At 43.9% G+C, this 21176-nt stretch overlaps 1 protein-coding gene across 4 annotated transcripts in view; it reads right to left on the bottom strand.

Annotated features, from left to right (window-relative positions):
* The window catches only part of SGSM2 (small G protein signaling modulator 2), a 126452-nt gene that overhangs the window by 2991 nt on the left and 102285 nt on the right, over positions 1-21176 (bottom strand). For 2 of the 4 annotated variants that reach the window (XM_063297121.1, XM_063297145.1), the window contains 7 exons: positions 19477-19881; positions 16960-17084; positions 14178-14260; positions 11638-11747; positions 6657-6753; positions 5218-5385; positions 2649-3201 (listed from right to left, as the gene is read on the bottom strand). In XM_063297121.1, coding sequence (XP_063153191.1) covers positions 3113-3201; positions 5218-5385; positions 6657-6753; positions 11638-11747; positions 14178-14260; positions 16960-17084; positions 19477-19881 — 1077 coding nt within the window. In that variant the 3' untranslated portion in view covers positions 2649-3112. Of the gene's footprint in view, positions 1-2648; positions 3202-5217; positions 5386-6656; positions 6754-11637; positions 11748-14177; positions 14261-16959; positions 17085-19476; positions 19882-21176 lie in introns of those variants that run through there. The other 2 variants (XM_063297138.1, XM_063297130.1) reach the window with 2 other exon arrangements.

Below are 21176 nucleotides of genomic sequence, written 5' to 3'. Positions count from 1 at the left end.
TTTCTCAGCCAACGGCCTTGTTGCTGATCAGTGCCCCTCCTCCAGAAAGACTTCTGTTCCGATTTTTTATTTTTCCAATCTCCTCAGCCTTCCCGCGCACCAGCCTCATTAGACAGATGAGGTTGGTAAACTTTTTTTTTTGGACACTAGTGTAAATCTTAAGAGGACATGCCTGCTTGGAGAATGCTGAATGCCCCTCATCATTTGAGTTGGCTGTTTGAGGAGGCGATGAACACCCACCAGAACTATCAGCTGGTGTGGATAATTAGCAAATAATGTATATGTGGGTATATGTTTGTGTGCGCATGTATGATTTGTCCCAAGCCTAGCATGCGATGGACAACAGTCCACCGATGTGGCTCAAAATTTGCATTTGTTCTGCATCTGGATTGGGGGGAAACTGCCAACCAACTGCCCCCTCATCATCATCATCATATCTTTATCCCTTCTTTTTTATATGTAACTCAAGATGGCAAACTTACCTAACCCTCCTGCCTCTTATGTTCACCGCAACCACCCTGTGAGGTGGGTTGGGCTGAGAGAGCGCAACTGGCCCAAGGTCACCCAGCCGGCTTTCATGTTTTAAGACTGGCCTAGAACTCTCAGTCTCCTGGTTTCTAGGCCAGCACCTTCACCACTACATGAAACTGGCTCTATCTCACTAAAAACACACAAGAATTTTTGGCCCTGAAATATTATCCAGATGAGGACTCGTGTGTGCACCCTCAAAACTCAGCTCTGCTTGTCTTGCTTGTTAAAGGCTTAGAAATCTCTTGAATGTATCTCGGGATCTTTAGATCAGTGTTTCTCAACCTCAGCAACTTAAAGCTGTGTGAACTTCCAGAATTCTGGGAGTTGAAGTTCACACAGCTTAAAGTTGCTGAGAAATACTGCTTGAGATACCGGAATACATGGCTGAATGGTTGGATCTAAGAGAAAACGATTTCATTTATTCCTTTTTAAAAAAGAAATTTTTTTTTATTAGAAACTTGTTGGCAAAAAAAAAGAGAGTACAAAAAGAAGAGGAAAAAAGAAAAAAGTTGGGGAGACCTCTGTATAACTTTTCCTCAAAATTCTGGACCGCTGGATGGACTCAGGGGTCCAGCCTGGTAGAAGACAGCTTTTTATGTTCTGTACAAGAGGCTGGGATCTTTCAATTGTTTTGGACTTGTAGTGAATGTTAGGGGCATAATGCTGCCCTGTTTTCTGGAGATACTGATGGATGTCAGGAGTATCGTGCTAACTTTGATGAGTCTGCCAGCTCAGGCCAAAGGCTATATATATATATATTAGCCAGTTAGGCTACGCCAATGAATTCTGAAGGAAATATATATATATATATTCTGTTCTTGCTGATGGTTTTACTCACGAATCAGACAGGAGACAAAAAGCACTGCATAGCCGTTAAAAAAAGCTTTGACAATATGTTTTTTTTCCTCTTTATACATACGTTTGCGCTTAAGATAAATTCTTGAGCAATAAAGAAAATATTTTGCTCTGGACAAAAATAAATAAGGCAATACACAATATTCATAAAATACCATTATGCGGGACATTATAATAATCAGTACAACAAAGTTTGCACAGTTAAATTATTTATGTTTGGCTGTGAGGTTTTTTTTTTGTTTGTTTGTTTTTATATAGTAAAGTACCATATGATACATTCTCCAAAAAAGTAGTGCAGTGTTTTCCTTGTTAAAACATTGATCCCTCAATAATAAGGGCGGCTGAGGGTGCTTAAGACTCCACCTTGCTATCGAAAGAAACTATGCACAAAGGAGAAAGCATTTTCCTCCGCCATGAAACTGTCCAGCAGAACCATGCATGGGTCAAACACTTGGCACACACACAAAAATAAAATGCCAAGAGATTGCGTGCATGTCACTGCCACCAAAAAAAGAAAGAAGTCAATTTCTTAATTTTTTTTTTTTTGCATTCCAAGGAAAGAAACGACAAAAAGAGTTACGCTAGACTGAAGTGGCTGGCACTTTGAGGCTATGTCGATCTCCCCTTTCCGTGGCTGTTGCTCCAGCTTGGAAGCCATTGGGGGTGTAGCCACAGGTAGAGGATCAGTGAAGCCAAAATGGGGTGGACCAACAGACATGTTGGAGGCATATAAATTTCCCATGGGGACAGACTCGCCAAGCAAAATGCAGAACTGACAGGGTATCCTCAAATGGGCAGTATAGAATGGCCTGTCTCTCAAATCCAGCCAATTCAACATTCCTTTGGATTCCTAGCATTTTTTAAAATCAAGATTCTAGCCCTCAAGGTTGTGCAGAAAAAGACAGGAGCATCTCTCCCTATTTCCCAATCCGTGATCAGTCGCTGATGGAACCCGGCCTTGGGATGACTTGCCAAGTCCTGCACATATACACAAAGTGAGCATGAAATCTCTAATACCTTTACCAAGTTTTTTCCTGACTCTGTAAGCCAGTGTTTCTCAACCTTGGCAACTTGAAAATGTGTGGACTTCAACTCCCAGAATTCCCCAGCCAGCATGGCTGGCTGGGGAATTCTGGGAGTTGAAGACCACACATTTTCAAGTTGCCAAGGTTGAGAAACACTGGCGTAAGCTGTGAACCACTAGGTTGATAGAGAACTTGGCTCCTTTCCAACAGAGATTCCCCCCCACCCCCCCAAATTCCAGTATACACATCAACCCAGGACAGACCAACAGGATCTCTCACCTATATTCAACTGGAGAGGTTACTAAGCAAACCTAGATGAAATGTTTGCGAAATTATAGTAGCAGTAAAATTCGGAAGAACTATTCTCTCCGCTCCACACACTTGCTCTCCGCCCCCCTCCCCCCCAGTGCAAGAGGCAATTTCTAACTCAAGAGGATTGCAACAAATGGGAGAATAAAAAGAGACAAGAATGATTTCGGGCCCTGAAACACAATCCAGGAAGAGGACTTGTCCGTGCACACTCAGCTCGGTCTTTTCTTGCTTGTTAGAGGCTTAGAAACCTCTTGAATGTTTACTTCATTACATGGAAGATGCCGTTCAAACATTGTTTGAAGTGACAAGTGCAGGAAAATTCCCTCCCCCCGCCCCCCCCTTTCAAAGGCTTTTTGCCAGCAAGGTAATGCATCCAGTAGCTCCGGCCTTCATTTATTCTCGATCAGCGTTTGCACCTTGCAGACTAAATCTCTTGCAATCTTCAGAATCTCCTGGGCATTGTGATGTTCAGCCATCTCTGCACAACAATACCAAGGCATTGGGGAAAAGATTAGCAGTGCAAGCTCGGTGAGATGATCTTAAGGCTTATTCTACATGTACTTACATTTGGGTAGAGGCAGAAATTACAGGTAGTCCTCACTTAACAACCATTTGTTTCGTGACGGTTCAGATTTACAGTGCTGAAAAACTGACTTACGACCAGTCCTCACACTTAAGACAGTCACAGCATCCCCACAGTCATGTTATCACAATTTGGGTGCTTGTCAACCGGTTCGCATTTATGACCATTGTAGCGTCCTGTGGTGACATGATCGCCATTTTTGACCTTCCCGGCTGGCTTCTGGCTAGCAAAATCAATGGGGAACCATGTGATTTGCTTAACAACCACGTGGTTCGCTTAATGCCCACGGTGATTTGCTTAACGACCGCCGGAAAAAGGTTGTAAAATCGGGTCAGGTTTGCTTTATGACTGCTTCACTTAGCAACTGAAATTCCAGTCCCAATTGTGGTCATTACGTGAGGTCTACCTGTAGACAAATTTTGGCCATTGCCCACAACTGCCCCATTTTTGTGAGTTCATGGAGAGGGCTGAATGTTGCTGGCCTAAGGCACCCACCAGAAATCTTATTCAGCCCCTTCGAAGAAGGTTCTTGGCCACATGCTGTGGGTTAGAAACACAAAAATTCCAGGCTGAAATTTGCATGATGTGGGAGGAGCAATTAATGCTTTTTCTGAGCTCCTGCACAGAAAAATTTATCATATATATCTGGGTAAAAGCAGCTGATAATGATCTTGTCTAGCCCAAAGCAGGATCTTTCTCTCTAGATTTAGGTCTCAGGGCTTTCAGAATGCTGCTAATAGAGAAATGCTATTTGCAACTATGCCAGATGTTCACCAAAACCAGACAAGAGCTATGCTGATTAGAAATTCAGGAAGCCAGACTTCAGCAGTCAAGGTTGGAGTTGCAAGCAACGGCTACGCAGAATAGTGGAAAAGCTTTTGGATGCTGCGTAGGTGACGTTTAGTCACATCATCAGCACAACAGAAATGTATTATTTATTTCTTATTTTTGAGCCACGTATCACCATGTTATCAATAGCAGCAGCTGCTCCTTGTATACCTCCTGCACCAATGCCCTGCATATTTTGCCTATACAGGTACTCCTCACCTACTGATTGCAATGGGGACCGGCAACTCCATCACTAAGCGACGCGGTTGTTAAGCAATACATCATGTGACCGAGCCCAGCTTATAATCTCGGTTCCGTTGTGGTTGTTAAGCGAATCACTGCAGGTTGTTAAGTGCGATAGCATGACCGCGATTTGCAACTCCCTGCCAGCTTCTCCATTGACTTTGCTTGTCGGAAGCTGGCTGTGAAGCTCGCAAATGGTGATCACGTGACCATGTGACAGCTGCAAGTTCGAGGACCAGTCGTAAGACTATTTTTTCAGCATGACTGTAAGTTTGAATGGTTGCTCAATGAGGCAGTCGGTAAGTGAGGACTACCACAATAATCTGTGCCTTTTATTTCTACAACACAGTAGAGCTACTTACCAAGTAGGCATTCTATACTTGGGGTTGGGATTGTTAAGTCTCTTCCCCCAAAAAGACACTTTCCAAATCCTGCATTCAGAAAACTAGCCTGTTAGCGAGAATGTCAGATTAGAAACCTTGTCCCGACATACTGGTTTTTTAAGTGTGAATTTCTGAATGCAGGATCTGGGGGGTTTCTTTTCAGAGAAAGAGACTTAAACAGGCAGGTTGTATAGAAAGGTCTTTATCAAGGGAGTCTGTGCCAGCCAGTTAGAATGGGTTTATATGCGGAAACAAACTGGCTTTCTCAATGTGATGTAATCAGTTAGAAACTAAATAATTGTTCCATCTATCTCCTACATTTGGGCGTAAACGCCAATAACGTTATTTCATTCTTTCCTGGCTTAAAAAAACTCCAGAGTTTTAAACCGCAAATCAGGGGAAGTTTGTTCCCCGGCAAATAAAAAACGAACGTCTTGTTCAGTTCTTACTTCCTTACCGTTAAAAAACTTGATGATATCGGTGAAGTCCATGTTGTTATCATGGATAATCTCCCGGTAGGACTCCACCAGTGCTAAGGCAATGAAAAGGACAAAATGTTCTGAAGAGACATGCTTCGCTGCCCAGATAACTTCCCACGCCGTAAAGACATCCTCGTACAACAATTCTGAATGGGAGGAACAGACATTAGAAAGAGCATCCAATTACTTAAGCGCATCACAGACAACTGCTTGACTGAGGGCAAGCCCATTTCCCCCTATGGAGGCTTCTAAAGGCTCAAACAACTTAATGTGAGCTCACACCAGCCACAGATTTGTGAGGAAGCAGCTCTTGGGATGCAGATGTTCCAATCCTGATCTTTCTGGTTAAAAAGGATCTCAGGTAGCATTTCCCCAAAACAGACCTTGAAGCTTTCTGCTATCGGTTTACAGGTAGTCCTTGCTTAACGACCACAATTGAGACAGGGATTTTGGTTGCTAAGTGAAGCAGTCATTAAGCAAATCTGACCCAATTTTATGACCCTTTTTGGCGGCGGTCATTAGGCAAATCACCACAATTGTTAAGCAAATCATGCGGCTCCCCATTGATTTTGCTTGCCAGAAGCGGTCCAGGAAGGTTGAAAATAGCGATCACGTGATCACGGGATGCTGCGACAGTCATAAATGCGAACCGGTTGCCAAGTGCCCAAATCATGATCACGTGACTGCAGGGATGCTGTGATGGTTGTAAGTGTGAGCACCGGTTGTAAGTCAGTTTTTTCAGCACCACTGTAAGTCTGAACCATCACTAAACAAACAGTCATTAAGAGAGGAGTACCTGTAAAAAAGAAAAAGGAGACAGGAAGCTCCCTTTATGGCCAAACTATTGGGCTAACTTCACAGATTTCACAAAGGCATGTTTTTCAGGCATGGCTTTCTGAGTAAGCCATAATTGGCTGGGTTTGCACAACTTGTTTGGTTGAAAGCTGCATGCAGTGTAGCATTTTCATGCGATATGTGAATCGGTTAGTATCAATTTAGCTCAATACTCTAGTAGCCTATCAGGGAGGATTGTCTTCAACCTACCTTTCCAACCCTTGGCTCTTCCGTAAACATGGGCTGTGTTCACAAAACATCCTTAACCCTGAACATGGATGGGCAAAATTGCTGTGTTTGCATATAGCATTCTCTACCCAAAGAAATAAGCCATGTTGAAATTTAGTGTGAAGGAGCGGTTCGTAAAAGATGCAAAGACAGTGGCTGGGTTTGAAACATTAGGAGAATGTCTTAATGACATTTGCAGCTAAGACATTCTTAATGAGAATGACTTAATGAGGACCTGATCCACAGTAACAGACCCTGCACAAAGAACTAGCCTAAATGATCTTCAAGAGCCCTTCCAACTTCTAAAATGCCTTTATGTGATGATAATAGAGCAGCCTTGAAAAAAAATCCTTACCTCTTTTAAAATCTAGCAGGAACCAGCGGTAGCAAAAGTAGAAATGTGTATAATCTCCATTCTGGTGCATCAGTTCAAAAAGCTCAGAATCTAGAATCTTTTGAGTCAAAAAAACACACAGAAAAAATATAGGACAGATGCAGAGTGAAGTCCTTAGAAACACGTTTTTGGTGTGCAACCACTCTATGTCAAATACAGTTTTATGGAGGATCCAGATGCTGCCATCTTCCATCAGTCCGTTCTCCTCCTGAATTTTCCCACCATTCTTCCATCTTTTTTTCCTTCTGTGGGAATTCTGATGAAGGAGGAAGAGATGGAAATGCTGCATGGTGCTTTGTGATGGGGAAAACCAGTCTCACTCCATCCAGAGGTGTTTGGGTTGCACATTTATATGCTAGCCAATCCCAGGGAGTGAGCGGTTTACAAAAATACAGTGAAACCAAGCGGCACAAAACGGAAGCAGTAAAAGGCCTGAGAGGAGTGGAACATTCTCAACTGTAATATGGAGAACACCTTCTCCTGTCTTGTCTTTCCCAAGAAAGCCGCTGTGCCTACAGTCTTATGCACACACATCTGGAAGCAGGACCTACTGAGCAGAGCAGGTTCTAGACCTGAATTAGACTTCTACAGGACTGCCCTGTAACTTGCAGAAAGTTCAGAGTTAAAATCTGATTTTCTATCCACTCCCATTATTCACCATTTCTAAACCTCAGGTGGGCCTTCCTCTTATTCCTCTTTTTTATTTTTTGGAATTAAAAAGTGTGAGTATTTGAATCAAATCTAACCCATCCAGATGGGGTTCCTCCAGATCCGATAATTTATTTATTTATTTATATTTATTTATTTTCTATCCTGCCTTTATTATTTTTATAAATAACTCCAGGCGGCGAGCATACCTCATACTCCTTCCTCCTCCTATTTTCCCCACAACAACAACCCTGTGAGGTGGGTTGGGCTGAGAGAGAGGGACTGGCCCAAGGTCACCCAGCCGGCTTTCATGCCTAAGGCGGGACTAGAACTCTCCTAACACTCCTGATTGGCTCTTGGGCTGAAAGAGAGGGACTAGCCCAAGGTCACCCAGCTGGCTTTCATGCCTAAGGCGGGACTAACTCTCATACCACGCCTGATTGGCTCTTGGGCTGAGAGAGAGGGACCAGCCCAAGGTCACCCAGCTGGCTTTCGTGCCTAAGACGGGACTAGAACTCACAGACTCCTGGTTTCTAGCCCGTTGCCTTAACCACTAGACCAATAACTGTACCGTGTTGATTTATTTATTCAGAACATTTATCGCAAACAAAGTAATAAACAAGGGCAGCCTGCAAAATCTTCAGACAAACAAGGAAAAAGAAAAACAAGACATGCCACTACAGCAAGCTCAAAACAATTCAATGGCGATTAGGACCGAAATATATTATAAAGCCCGCCTCCAACTGGCAACTCTACTGATCCTGACCTGAGCACCTGGGGGAAAGAGCTAGCTCTTACCTGCCTTTAATGGGATTAAATTAAATGGGCTAATTATTAAAGGTGTTAATTATTAAAGGTGCAGTGGTGAAGGTGCTGGGCTAGACACTGGATGAATGTGGGTTCTGGTCCTCCTTTGGGCATGGAAGCTGGCTGGGCGACTATGGGCCAGTCCCTCCCTCTCTCTCAGACCAATCCACCTCACAGGGTTGTTGTGGGGAAAAGAGGAGGCAGGAGCATTAGGAATGACACCTTGAGTTCTAGAAAATAAAGATGGGATGTAAATCTACAAGGATTTGTAGGAGGAGGAGGAGGAACAGGCATCAAAGGTTGTTCTCAATTGACCCCTCTCAGGTCTCCTAATCCTTGGAGATCTTCATACGACCACTCTGTGGACACCCCTGCTTCTTGCTGAAGGCTTTCTATATTTAAGCCTGAAATTGCTAGAAGGTGAACAGCAAGGCTGCTTTATGAATCATAATCAGAGTTGGACAGGGCCATTTGGAGCATGAGTTTCAACCTCTGACTTGGGACGGGAATCCACCTTAAAGCATCCTGTCCTGACTCCCAGGAAACACTCTGAGACAGGGAACTGTTCTCTAATGTTTTATTGCTAATAGATAACAGTAATCCTAACAAACTGAACAAGCGTGGGAAAAACCCAGCCATATAAACCCCGCAGGTTAAGGCGGTCCCAATCTGTGCCTCTTGGAATGGCTCACCAATTCCTCAGTGCTACGCATGCGCTTAACAGTCTGGAAGGGAGCCCCCTGCTGGCCATCCTTACTCATGACACATCCCTGACAGATGGCTGTCTGTCTTCTCCTTAAATCCATCCAAGCAAGGGAAACCCAACACTGCTCTGGGGAATGGGTTCCGCTGTTGAACAGCTCTTCCTGTTAGGCAGTTCCTTCTAATTTTTAAGTGGAATCTCCTTCCTCTAACTTAAATCCATTTTTCTGTAGCCTGAACTCTGATATGAGAGCGCACAGGACTTGTCCTTCTATAGGGCTGAAGGGACTTGTATACTATCTGAGACAGAGGAGAGACTATAGGATTGTAATTATCTCTTCAAAAGAAGGTTGGAAGTCATTGTATTTCTTAACTTAGCTTTTTTTTTCCTTCTCCTTTTTCGTTTTTTGCATTTTTTTCTTTTCTTTTGTTTTTTTATTCTATGAAAAATTCTTAATAAACAGAAATAATAAAAAAGGACTAGTCCGTCTCTGTGACACTTTTTCAAGTATTTGAAGAGCTACGCCACCCTCTCATCTTTTTTCAAGACTAAACGTGCCCAATTCCTTCACGCTCTTTTGTTAAGATTTAATTTCCAGTCGTCTCATCATTTGGCTATTCTTGTCTGAGCCTGCTCCTTCTGAAACTGGGGCCGAATCCTTGTTACAACATGGTGCCCAGAATTAACAGAATACTTGGCGTGATGTCTGGCCAAGGACAATTATTGGCCAGGGATTTGGAAATTATATTTCTGTTGGTACAGCCTAACAGTGAATTTGCCATTTTTGCAGATGCAACATATTGCTGACTCGTGTTCAGTTTCCTACCAACTATTCCAAGATCGCTTGTACAAATACTAGTGCAACAGCAGATCTACCCCATCCAGTACTTCTACATTTGCCTTTTGTTTCATAGAGTTCTGCATCCTTTTACTTTCAATCCATTTCTCTCAACCCATCAAGATCTTTTTGAGATATGTTCCTGTCTTCTAGATTATTTACTGTCCCACCCAGTTTTGTGTAGCTTTCATAAGCACCAACGCCACTTTTCATCCCTGTCATTAATGAGTAAAGAATGAATACTTGAGGACACAATACTGATTCTTCTGTGGCACCTCACTCGACATCTCTCTCCAGCATACGGAAGAATTACTGACCAATTTTGTAATTTGTTCTGGTCTACTTTACTGCATTTTGTTGATTTTTTTTAAATTTTTTGTGAGCTGCCCAGAATTGGTCAGAGTCAGGCAACATCGAAATCAAATCTATTAATAAGCACTCTCTGAGAACAATTTTCAAGCCAGCCACTCTACAAGATCAGACCACCTTCATTCAGACCTATTATATCTTTATCTTTTCTCTTATTTTCACAGACAAGCCAGTATCTCTCTTCCATTTCGTTTCATTTGTTAATTCATCCTCTTTACCATTTACTTCTTCCATCCCAAATGGCAATTTTCCATATGGCACGTTCATCACCAGGTGGGCCCACTGATCTTGCCCTCAACCACCCACCATGGCTTTGGTCAATCGAGGCTTTCACACTTTAGTAATACAGAAGGTATACACCAGGTTTCCGGCCTGATTTGGACCTGTCCACATGCAGCATTTCCTGTAGCAGTAAGGAGAGAGCTGGTTGGTTTGGGCACACTTCAGCCTATGTGACACAGGGACAACAAAGTTCGGCCATGATCCTTCTATTGCATGCAAGTTAGGATCTCTAGTCTAGAGACCAGGGTTTCTCAACCTTTTGACTCTGGAGGAACCGTTGAAATATTTTTCAGGCCTTGGGGAACCCCTGCACATTCAGGCTCAAATATAGGCCGAAGTTACAAAATTATTATATCTGTTTCATGTGTAGGCCTGTACGTATATATTAACAGTGTTCTTAAACTAAAAATAAAGAATGAAACTCACCTCTTTAATGTGAAGTTGCCTGAATTTGAGATAATTTTAAAAATAAATCAAACCCCTAGGGACCTCTCATGGAACCCTGGGGTGTCAAGGAACCCCGGCTGAGAAACCCTGCTAGAGACTATAGTGAAAACCTATATGCTATTGCTCACGTGCTTCCAACTCAGGACTACAGGGAGGACACAAAAGGTGCCTTTGTGAACCTTCTTCGGCTTCTTCTGTTCTTCATTTTTTTCCTCATTGCAGCTGTGCTTCCTTAGGAACTCTGCCCAGTGTTATCTACCTGTCCTGTGAGATCCAGCAGTGCATCATCTAGAGAACTCAGCCCACAGCCCCAGACACCAAATCTCTCCCATCAGCACTGTTTGCATAGCCACAGCACCACCCGTGGAAAGTCCTCTTCCATTCTCAGGTTTTCAAGTTAGCCAAGCACAAACTCCTGACTTAAAGGCAACATTTGCCAGGGAATCCACTTCAACTCCTCACCCCCAAACTCTCCTAAGAGATAAATGCAACATCTGGTTCACTCTGCCTGCTGTTACAGAAGCAAGAAGCAAGCCAAGCGTAGTCCAGGCTCCAGGTGTTATTTACCAAAGTTTTTAATGGGCTTGAACTGTGGAGAACAGTTGATTTATTGTTGACCTTGTCCTTTTTTCTGGGGGGGGAGATATTATTGTGATTACCTATTTTATTATGATTACAATAACCTATGATTACTTATATCTGCCCAATAATCAAAGTATCCTGTGATATATTTGGTTTTATTCTTAGTTTTGTATTGCTGTTAGCTGTGCTAACGTTCCCTAAGCTTCAGAAAGATCATCAAGAAGAGATAAAAATCTTTTAAATACACATGCCGATATAAAACCCACCTGGATAAGAGACCTCATGTTTGCAAAATGTGTGTCCATGGCACCTCCATTGGGGAAATTCTGGCTCATTCGCTTCATGAGATGAGTAAAGCAGCTGTAAGCCAGCTCATCTAAAACCAAGGTAGGCCAAGATAGGCATTAGCTCCATGAATTATCCAAAATTGTTTAAAGAAACCAATATTTATTATCTGCCTTTAGCCAGCAAGCACTGCAGACCTCTACAACACAAGAATACAACTGTTCCAGGCCAGCCTTGAAGTAGCATGCTGAGGACCACACTCTAAATCATAATGGAAGGAACCAGGACATTAAGTGTTACTAGACAACCCATGGCCCGTTGGGTCATCGTTTCAGAGATCTTTCCTTACCAGATTCCTCAATGCCTTCAATATTCTAATGTAGTGCCTTCACTGGAAAAGTTCTACAAAATTCAGGGAGACATTCAGAGATGTATCTGCCTTGAAAGTAGCCCATGTTGAACTGTATCGCTCAGTCAAATATCGGGAGTTGACCACAGGAAATGCTTTATGACATTTTGTAATGTCATAACATGTTTTATGATAATGTTTTATGTCATAAAATGTTTTATAAAATTTGCCAAATTCCTATTCCAAGGGAGTCATGGGTCCCGGATTTTGGGTGCATTCTGTAAGTTAGCCCATTTGAGGTCCCTTGGTTGAAAAAGTTTTGCCCTATGACACACCGTTTTGCCTAGTTAAAGGTTACAGTCACGAGAGTCTTAGTAACATATAGATTAATGCAACTGGAAAGTAATAATATTATGACCATCACGTGTTTCATAGTTTCCCTTTCATTCACACTGAAAATTAAATGCAATCATTTGAAGATCTCTGGGAGCCACTGACAATGGTTTGGAGGGATTTAGGTTGGTTAACTCTGCTAGACAAGCTAGCATGACTGGATGTTAGAACTGTCAATCAAAGCATGGTAACGCAAGGTACCTCCTTCTCAGTTGAAATTTCAGAGGGAGGGGGGATTAAAGAGTGATTTGGGAGGGGTGGGCCTGAGAGAAGCTGGGAGTCTACCTGGCAGAGTGACAGATTTCAGAGTACAGTCCTCACTTAATGACCATTTGTTTAGTGATGATTCAGACTTACAACGGTGCTAAAAAAACCAACTTACAACCAGTGTTCACACTTAGGACAGTCTCAGCATCCCCATGGTCACGTGATCATGATTTGGGTGCTTGGCAACTGGTTCGCATTTATGACCATTGCAGCATCCCATGGTCACGTGACTGCCATTTTCGACCTTCCCAGCTGGCTTCTGGCAAGCAAAATCAATGGGGAACTGTGTGATTCGCTTAATAACCACATGGTTCAGTTAACAACCACATGGTTCACTTAATGACCACTGCAAAAAAGGTGGTAAAATCAGGTCGATTCGCTTAATGACCTCTTCACTTAGCAACCGAAAGTCCAGGCTCAATTGTGGTCGTTAAGCGAGGACTACCTGTCGTGGGGGGCTCAGATTCAGAGTCAGAAGTCGAAGAAGGGCAGCTGGCTGCTGAAGTGGCCTTGGAGGATGAGCAGTCAGCTCTGGGGTCACTGGACAAACAGCCGCCTGAGCAGGCAGAGGAGGCGGGGCCGGCCAGCGATCAGCGGGGACAGCTGCCGCTGCTCAGGGAAGATGAGGACTCAGAATTGTCACCCCCTCCCAATGCAGGAGCACGGAGAGCAGAGCGAAGAGCAGAACAGAGGAAGCCAGCGAGGTTACTTGCAAGGGAGCAGCCCCGCCCTCCTAAACGAGCCCCACCGGGGCTGCTCTTATTTCAGACTAGCTACCAGCCCAAGACGGCTGTTGGAAACCACCATTTGTTAACTCTGACTCTCTGCGCCTTTTGACTCTGACCCCGGACTGGCTGACAACCTCCCCGACGCTTTGGACTCCTGGACGGCCTGACCATCCTTGCGCCTGCTCCCTGGACTTTGAACTCTTTATTTAAGCTAGCTGCTGGCCTTGTGAGGGCTGGGTTGCCTTTACGTGCGTGTGTTTGCACACTGCTTTTGTTGCTGCTTCTTATAAGTAAAAGCCTGCAACTGCCTCTTGTGTATTTGCGTGTGCCTGGCCTGAGACAGGACACTAACTGTATGATGACCAGTGCTTTGCATAAAGGCTTTATGTAATGGGCAATTCTATTTTCAGCCTCATTTCTAATGACTCTCTGATGCAATGGCTGCCTTCAAAATTGCACCTGCCTCATTACCCATCATCCCATTCGTTCTTTCTCTCTAGCAGTCAGTATTTTGTCCCCACTGGGCATGCTCAGTCCTCCTGGGGCTACTTTTGCAGGTGGGGGGGGCTCCCACAATTTTTCTGCTTATGGTTTTTTTTTTTTTTTTTGCAAATTTAAGGTTCCTCTGAGCCCAGTGATACTTCTCCAGTGATGTCTGGATGTGCCAATGCTCTGGGAAAGGAGAGGGCTATTTGCATATGATATGACAGACAGACATAGATTGACAGGGATATAGGCACCAAGGGCTGCACAAACTAGAAAACACAACTGTGGGATTTCTTACCTTTGTCAAGTATAACCATGAGAGGAGCTAAAAGATCACACATTCCTTGGACGTAGCCTACTTCCAAATGTTCCCAAACATAGCTACAATAGAGAGAGAGAAATGTTGCTTTAACGCACAGTTGTTCATTACAAGATGGCTGCTGCTTTTTCAAACAGTCACGAAGAGAACTTAGAACAGTGTTTCTCAACCTTAGCAACTTCAAGCTGTATGGATTTCAACTCCCAGGATTCCCCAGCCAGCATTGCTGGCTGGGGAACTCTGGGAGTTGAAGTCCATTCAGCTTAAAGTTGCTAAGGTTGAGAAACACTGACATAGAATGTCATTTGGATCAAAATGAACCAGGAAGACATTTTATTTCTTTAGGAGATTTGTCCACAGCCTGAAACCTAATGGACTTTAGGTGGCTTACAAGCTTACCAAAAAAAAAAAAATAGTACAAGTAGTAAATATGATAATTAATTCAAACGGTAAAATCCAAAACCCTATTCCCCAAATTAGGTACTGAAATTAATGAGATAAAAATTGTTTGGTGTGGTGCCACTGGGGTAACCTTAATCCCTAAAGACCTTATAGAAGAGCCAGATTTTCAGATTTTCACCTGCTCCTGGAAGGCCATGAGGGTGGAGGCCACCCTTCTTTCAGGGAGGAAGTCATTCCAAAGGAGGAGGGCTAGTTACAGAGAGCAGTTGCCGTTGGGCCCCTCCCCACCACACCTCCTGATGGGTGGGGATCCTTAACAGGTGCTCCTTAACTGTTTAAGCAGAACCACCAGAAATTATCAGAGAAATGAAGTCTCTGAGATATCCAGGCCCTGGGCCACATGGGGCTTTGCAGATAGTGATCAGCATCTTGACTTGCACTTGGAAACCTACCAATAACCAGTGTAGCTCCCACAGCAGAGGTGTGATATGGCTGTATCCATGACTGCCCATTAAGTATGCAAGCCATTAGATTCTGGACCAGCTGAAGTTTCCAGCTGGTCTTCAAGGACAGCTCCACGCAGAGAAAATTACAGCCATCTAACTCAAGAGGTGATAGCAACAACCATCTTCAGTGCATCATGTTCCAGGCAAGGCTGCAACTGGTGCAGCAGCTGAAGGTGGGCGGAAGCCCCCTTGGCCTCAATCTCCATTTGCTTCTTGCGCATGATCCCTGAGTCCAGGAAGATCCCCAGGCTGCAAGTCTGCTTTTTCTGGGAGAGCACAATCCCATCACAAGACAAAGATGGTACAGCCCTGGAATTAGTCTCTAAATCAATAGCTTTCTGACTTGGATCCCAAGCCAAAGTGAAATGGGAATTGTAAAAATGAAATGCCTCCTCTACTCATCTGACCTGCAGAATTTTGGTACGGTCTCCTCCAATCCATGGAAAATGTTTTTGCTGGAGGGCATAAGGTTTTAAAGCATCCTTCTCCAACCCTGGCTCTCTCTGGATGTGTGGCCTTCAACTCCCACAATTCTCCAGCCAGCACTGCCATTGCTGAGAATTCTGTAAGCTGAAGGCTACATGTTTTGTACTTTTGCAAAACACAGGTCTTTCAAAATCTGCTTGTACCAGGCATGGAGGTTTTGGTTACACCAGTCCTTGATAGGAGGACTGAGCATGTTTGTATCTACAAAGGAAATCCACAATAAAGCACTTCTCACTCCAGTTTCTTGGTATACAGGTACTTAATATAAAAAGAAAATAAATCAAACAGGAATACAAAGAGATTACAAAGATGAAGAGAGTTTTGAGAGAGTTGGACACCAATGAGCGAGGAAGAGAGATGGCAAATGTCAGCAACTCTGACGGACCCCGAAGAAAGCTATGGAGGGTCAGGTTAAAACTTGGATGGAAGAGCGCCTAGGCTGGATGGTCAAGAGAACGTTGGGGAAGAAGGAAATGGCAAAACCACTTCTATATTGTGAGCAACCACGTATCCATATAGTTGCTATTAAGCCCTGAGTTTAACTCAAGGTGGTTTCCACCATGTGCATGTGTATGTGTATAAAATATATGTATAAACACATACACATAAATACTTCGGGAATGATAATGACCATCTATCATGAAAACCATAAGGAGCTGGACCATAAGGAAGGCTGAGCGAAGGAAGATCGATGCTTTTGAACTGTGGTGCTGGAGGAAAATTCTGAGAGTGCCTTGGACTGCAAGAAGATCAAACCAGTCCATCCTCCAGGAAATAAAGCCAGTCTGCTCACTTGAGGGAATGGTATTAAAGGCAAAACTGAAATACTTTGGCCACATAATGAGAAGACAGGACACCCTGGAGAAGATGCTGATGCTAGGGAGAGTGGAGGGCAAAAGGAAGAGGGGCCGACCAAGGGCAAGGTGGATGGATGATATTCTAGAGGTGATGGACTCGTCCCTGGGGGAGCTGGGGGTGTTGACGACCGACAGGAAGCTCTGGCATGGGCTGGTCCACGAAGTCATGAAGAGTCGGAAGCGATTGAACGAATAAACAACAATCATGAAAACAGAATGAAGGCAACCTTTTGTTGGCCAAAGGGCACACATTTTATTTAAAAAATGCGATGTTCAAGGCCTACAATGAGCAATAATGTTCCATAGATTCTCGGTCAAATAGCTGGAATTGCCCAAACCAGCCTTGGAAAGCCCAGATCAACACATTCTAGGGGATCACAGCCACCCACAAAGCCACTCACTGATGTTCTACTGGGCAATCTCAAGATTCACTCTGCTCTGCTGCAACTGACTCCAGATGCCAAGGGTCCTAAAGTTTCCAGATGTTGCTGTCTCTTAGGTTTAACTTACCTGCACATAATATTTCGAAGCTTTTCCAGATTCTCAGCAGTGAAATACCAGTAATTTCTATCACACCTCTGAACATCTTTATCAATTCTATGTAAGTTTAAGGCAACAGTGTCCAGCATTTCTATCTGGAAAATACAAACATATGTTATAAATCTGTTGCTGAACAAAGATGGGTATTGTCTGTTGTATCTAATCTTTGCAGGATGGAATGATTTTAGATGTTCATCCTTTTAAAATCAATTTCTGCAGGTAAATGTGTAAAAGCAGAGGTGTCACTATGTGCTAAATGCACATTCCTATGATTTTATGGTTGCCATCTTAGCCTAACCAACCACATGCAAGGTTACTATGAGGATAAAATGGGTGGATAAATACGTTTATCACCTTGAGCTTTTTGCAGGAAGAATGGGACAGGGCAAAATATTTAGTAGGAAGACTATATAAGGCTATCTGTTTGTATCATAACAGTTTTCAAAATAAGCAGCTTTCGGTCTAAATTTCACATTTTAAAAATGGTGACAAACTGATTCTGATCTTGGATCTTTTTTAAAAGTATCCAAGAAAAACTAGAATAAACCACATTCTAGTTTTTCTCATGGGCACGAGAGACACCCATATTTGAGATAATACAAACCTCATTTCCATCCTTCCTCTTTTAACATGGTGGGTTATTTTATTTAAAAGATTTCTAAGACGCCAGACAGCAAAATCATCATGGCAGGTGTCGCAGTTTAAGCAAGAGAAAAAGGCAGCAATTCCACGCAATGGACAAAAATGGGAAGATGGAGCTGGAAAATAGCAGTTTTGGTTGCATCAAAGGAGATTGATTGTGGTGCCAGATTTTTGTTTTACTGTGTTTTGTTTTTCTTGTTTTTATGTTTGGTTTTGCATGACTGTTGTGAGCCGCCCAGAGTTCTGTTTTTTAAGACGGGCGGTCATGTGAGTCTTTTAAATAGCTAAACGAATAAGTAATAAAAACACAATTAAAACTAGGTGAAACCTCTGGGTGAATAAAAGTTGGGGAGGAGTTGGCTTCCTCACTGGGAAGGATAGTTCATAAATGCAATGCCCTCTGTCCACCCTTTTAACAGAGGAGGTGATTTATTTATTATATTCCACTTTTTGTTCAGGAGCTCAGGACGCTGCACGGAGCATTCTCTCCACCTATTTTTCGCCAGAATAACAATCCTGTGAATTAGGTTGGGCTGAGAGAGAGAGAAAGACTGGTCCAAAGTTAGCCAGAAACCTTTGAGGTGAGACTCAGACCTGGTTCTTCCTGCTCCTGGTCCAGCACCTTCCCCGCTACACTTGGCTGAGGAGAGACTAGAATCTGGATCTTCCCACTCCTCATTCAAACCCTTCACCACAGCACCACACTGGCTCTCGGGGTGAGAGAGACTAGCCCAAAGTCACCCTGGGAGCTTCCGTGGCTGAGGGGCAACTAGAACCTGGGTCTCCCCACTCCTAGTCTAGCACCTTCACCACTCCACCATTCTGGCTCTTGTGATAACCAGAGAACAGCTCCAGATGAAGAACATGGTATTTGGACATTATGTGCAGTGGAAGTCACTGAAATCTTACCTTTCTTCTCAGTACAGGTGGTCCTCGCTTACTGACCACTCATTCAGCGACTGTTCAAAGTTACAATGGTGCTGAATGAGGGGGACTTATGACCGGTCCTCAAAGTTGTGACCATCGCAGTGCCCCCGCAGTCATGTGATCACGATCCGGGCACTTGGTAACCAGCTCGCGCTTATGACAGTTGCATTGTCCCACAGTCACATGATCACCATTTGCAACCTTCCCTGCTGGCTTCCCACAAGCAAAGTAAATGAGAAAGCCGGCAGGAAAGGTCGCAAGTCACTCCCATAAGTCGCTCCTGCTCCCACTGCTTTTTCTCCCGAGGAGCCCCCAGGCAGCACGGCAAGTGCGCACCCGCCAGCCTTGCCACATTGCTCTGAACCGGGCACCCCCTGGCCTTGCCGCACTCATGCCCTGCTGCATGCCCCTGGCCTTGCTGCGCTTGTGCTGTGCCGTGTTGCACACCCCTGGCCCCGCCAGTCATGCTGCACCACGCACCACCCAGTCTTGCCACAGTTGTGCCACATCACCAACTCCTCAGCTCTGCCACACTTGTACCCCACCATACCATACCCCTCCCAGCCTTGCTGTACTTGCACCGCACACCTGTCTCCTGCCTGGCCGCACTCCGTAGCACTCACCCACCCACTGGCCTGCTTATGAGCCACCTAAGTAAAGGACTGTTGTGACCAGGACTTGTAACTTCCTGCCGGCTTCCCCATTGACTTTGCCTGTTGGAAGCTGGCAGGAAGTCGCAAGTCTCAGTCGCATGAGGCCCTCACTTAACAACCCGCGATCTTCTCTTACTGACAGCAACAGGGATTGCTATCATTAAGCAATGAGGTCACATGACATCATGTTTTACGACTGCATCGCTTAGCGACAGAAATTCCAGTCCCAATTAACATTGCATGACCACCCTTGGCCTTTACCTACCGTATAAGCAGCCGAGCACACAGAGATGCTGTCTTCTGCGGCTGCTTTAGAGTCCATTTGAGAACACGGCTGTTCCTCCATTACAAAGCCTGCAGGGGCCAAGCCCTTGATTGGTGAAGCATGATCCAAATCCGGTCTCTGCAGCTCAGGACCAGTCTCCTCTTCGGTCCCATCCTCAAAGCAGATGCTCTGCCCATCATCGATGCTGGAGAGGATGCCTGATGTAACTGAGTAATTCCGAGAAGAAGGGAGCCCAGAGTCTGGAGAATCAAACTCCACTGACTGTTGTTGATCAACTGCCACCACAACTGTTGGTGCATCTAAGCAAACCCTGGTCAAAGACTGTTCTTCATGTGCCTTCAGCTCTCGGTCTACTGAGTCCATTTCATCTACAGAAATAAATACCTGAGAAGAACAGTATGTTGGTCAGGGAGAAAGAAGGAGAGATTAATTTAAGAAAAGAGTCATAGGGTCTCTCTTCTCTGCTGAAGGTGCTTAGTGGATTAACCCACATCCTGGGTCCTTGCTATAACCTGAACCATAAACCAATCAAACAGCCTGCATTCACATGTCAGTCCAAGCCACTAAAACTAATCTTCCCATGTTGGGTGAATTCAGCTGCTTGGTTTGTAACTGACTTCATTAAACATGAGGTGTAAACACAGCCATAGAATTGAAAGAAGCCCTTGAGTCCAATCTCCATGCAGGGTGGGAACCCAAATTAAATTCCCAATAATGGTCTATTTAGCTTCTGCTCAAAGACATCTAACAATGGAGAAGCCTTTATCTTGGACCCTGGTTCCAGTCTTCAAATTCTCTTACTGTTAGGAAATTTAACATTCAACTGGAATCTGCCTTCCTTTAAGTAAAATCCATTATTCCATACCCTGCTTTCTATGTGACTCCCTTCTAGGTACTTCAGGGCCTCTATTCCCATAACAGTCTTGATGGGATCATTGTCAGGGAGGGACATTATTATGTCATGAAAAGACTACATAGAGGTCAACTGACTAGTCAACTTATCCACAGAGGGTTAAAACAGACCCAGCTTTGTCTAAGGTTAAACTATTCCCCCATTCATTAATTTCCTTATGCTGTGCAAAGGAGGTACCAGAGAGGTAACTCTTTTGACATCTATGATTGAAATGAAATCCTAGATGGGCTCCATGAAGGTGGATCTTCTCTAGGCATTCCACCTCTGTGGCCCATTTGGTTTTCATCATCCATCCTTGCGGTCACCCAAGGAGGGAGAAAGCAAAAAAAAGAGAAAATGGGGATGGAGGGAAGAATAGAGACCCCTGCCTGAACCCATCTGCAACCATGAATTAAATTTACATAATTATTTGGAAAGTGAAGGTCTGGGGAGGGAGATGAAAGTGGGCCAAGTATCCCTAAAGAGAAATCTTGGAAGGGTTAATTTATGCCTAATGGAATGTATAGCAATTTAGTGATTCCCTTACAAGCAGAAAAGCAAGATATAAAACATAAAAATAAGGAAATAGATTCAGGGCTCAATCAGCATATATGCGATCTTCAACATTCTGTGTGGTTCTAAAGCCCCTTCAAAACTTGCCCATTTCCATGTGATAGAAGGGGGAAATTGTTAAATACATGGGAAGGGATCCTATTCAATATACACAATGAACCCATTAAAAGTCATCAAGCTTTGTCAGATTTTGTCCTGGCCCCATTTCTTTCTT

This window comes from Candoia aspera, chromosome 1, assembly GCF_035149785.1.
Source record: "Candoia aspera isolate rCanAsp1 chromosome 1, rCanAsp1.hap2, whole genome shotgun sequence".
Classification (NCBI taxonomy): Eukaryota; Metazoa; Chordata; class Lepidosauria; order Squamata; family Boidae; genus Candoia; species Candoia aspera.
The sequence above is the reverse complement of the archived record's forward strand: the minus strand, read 5'-3'. Positions and strand labels throughout refer to the sequence as shown.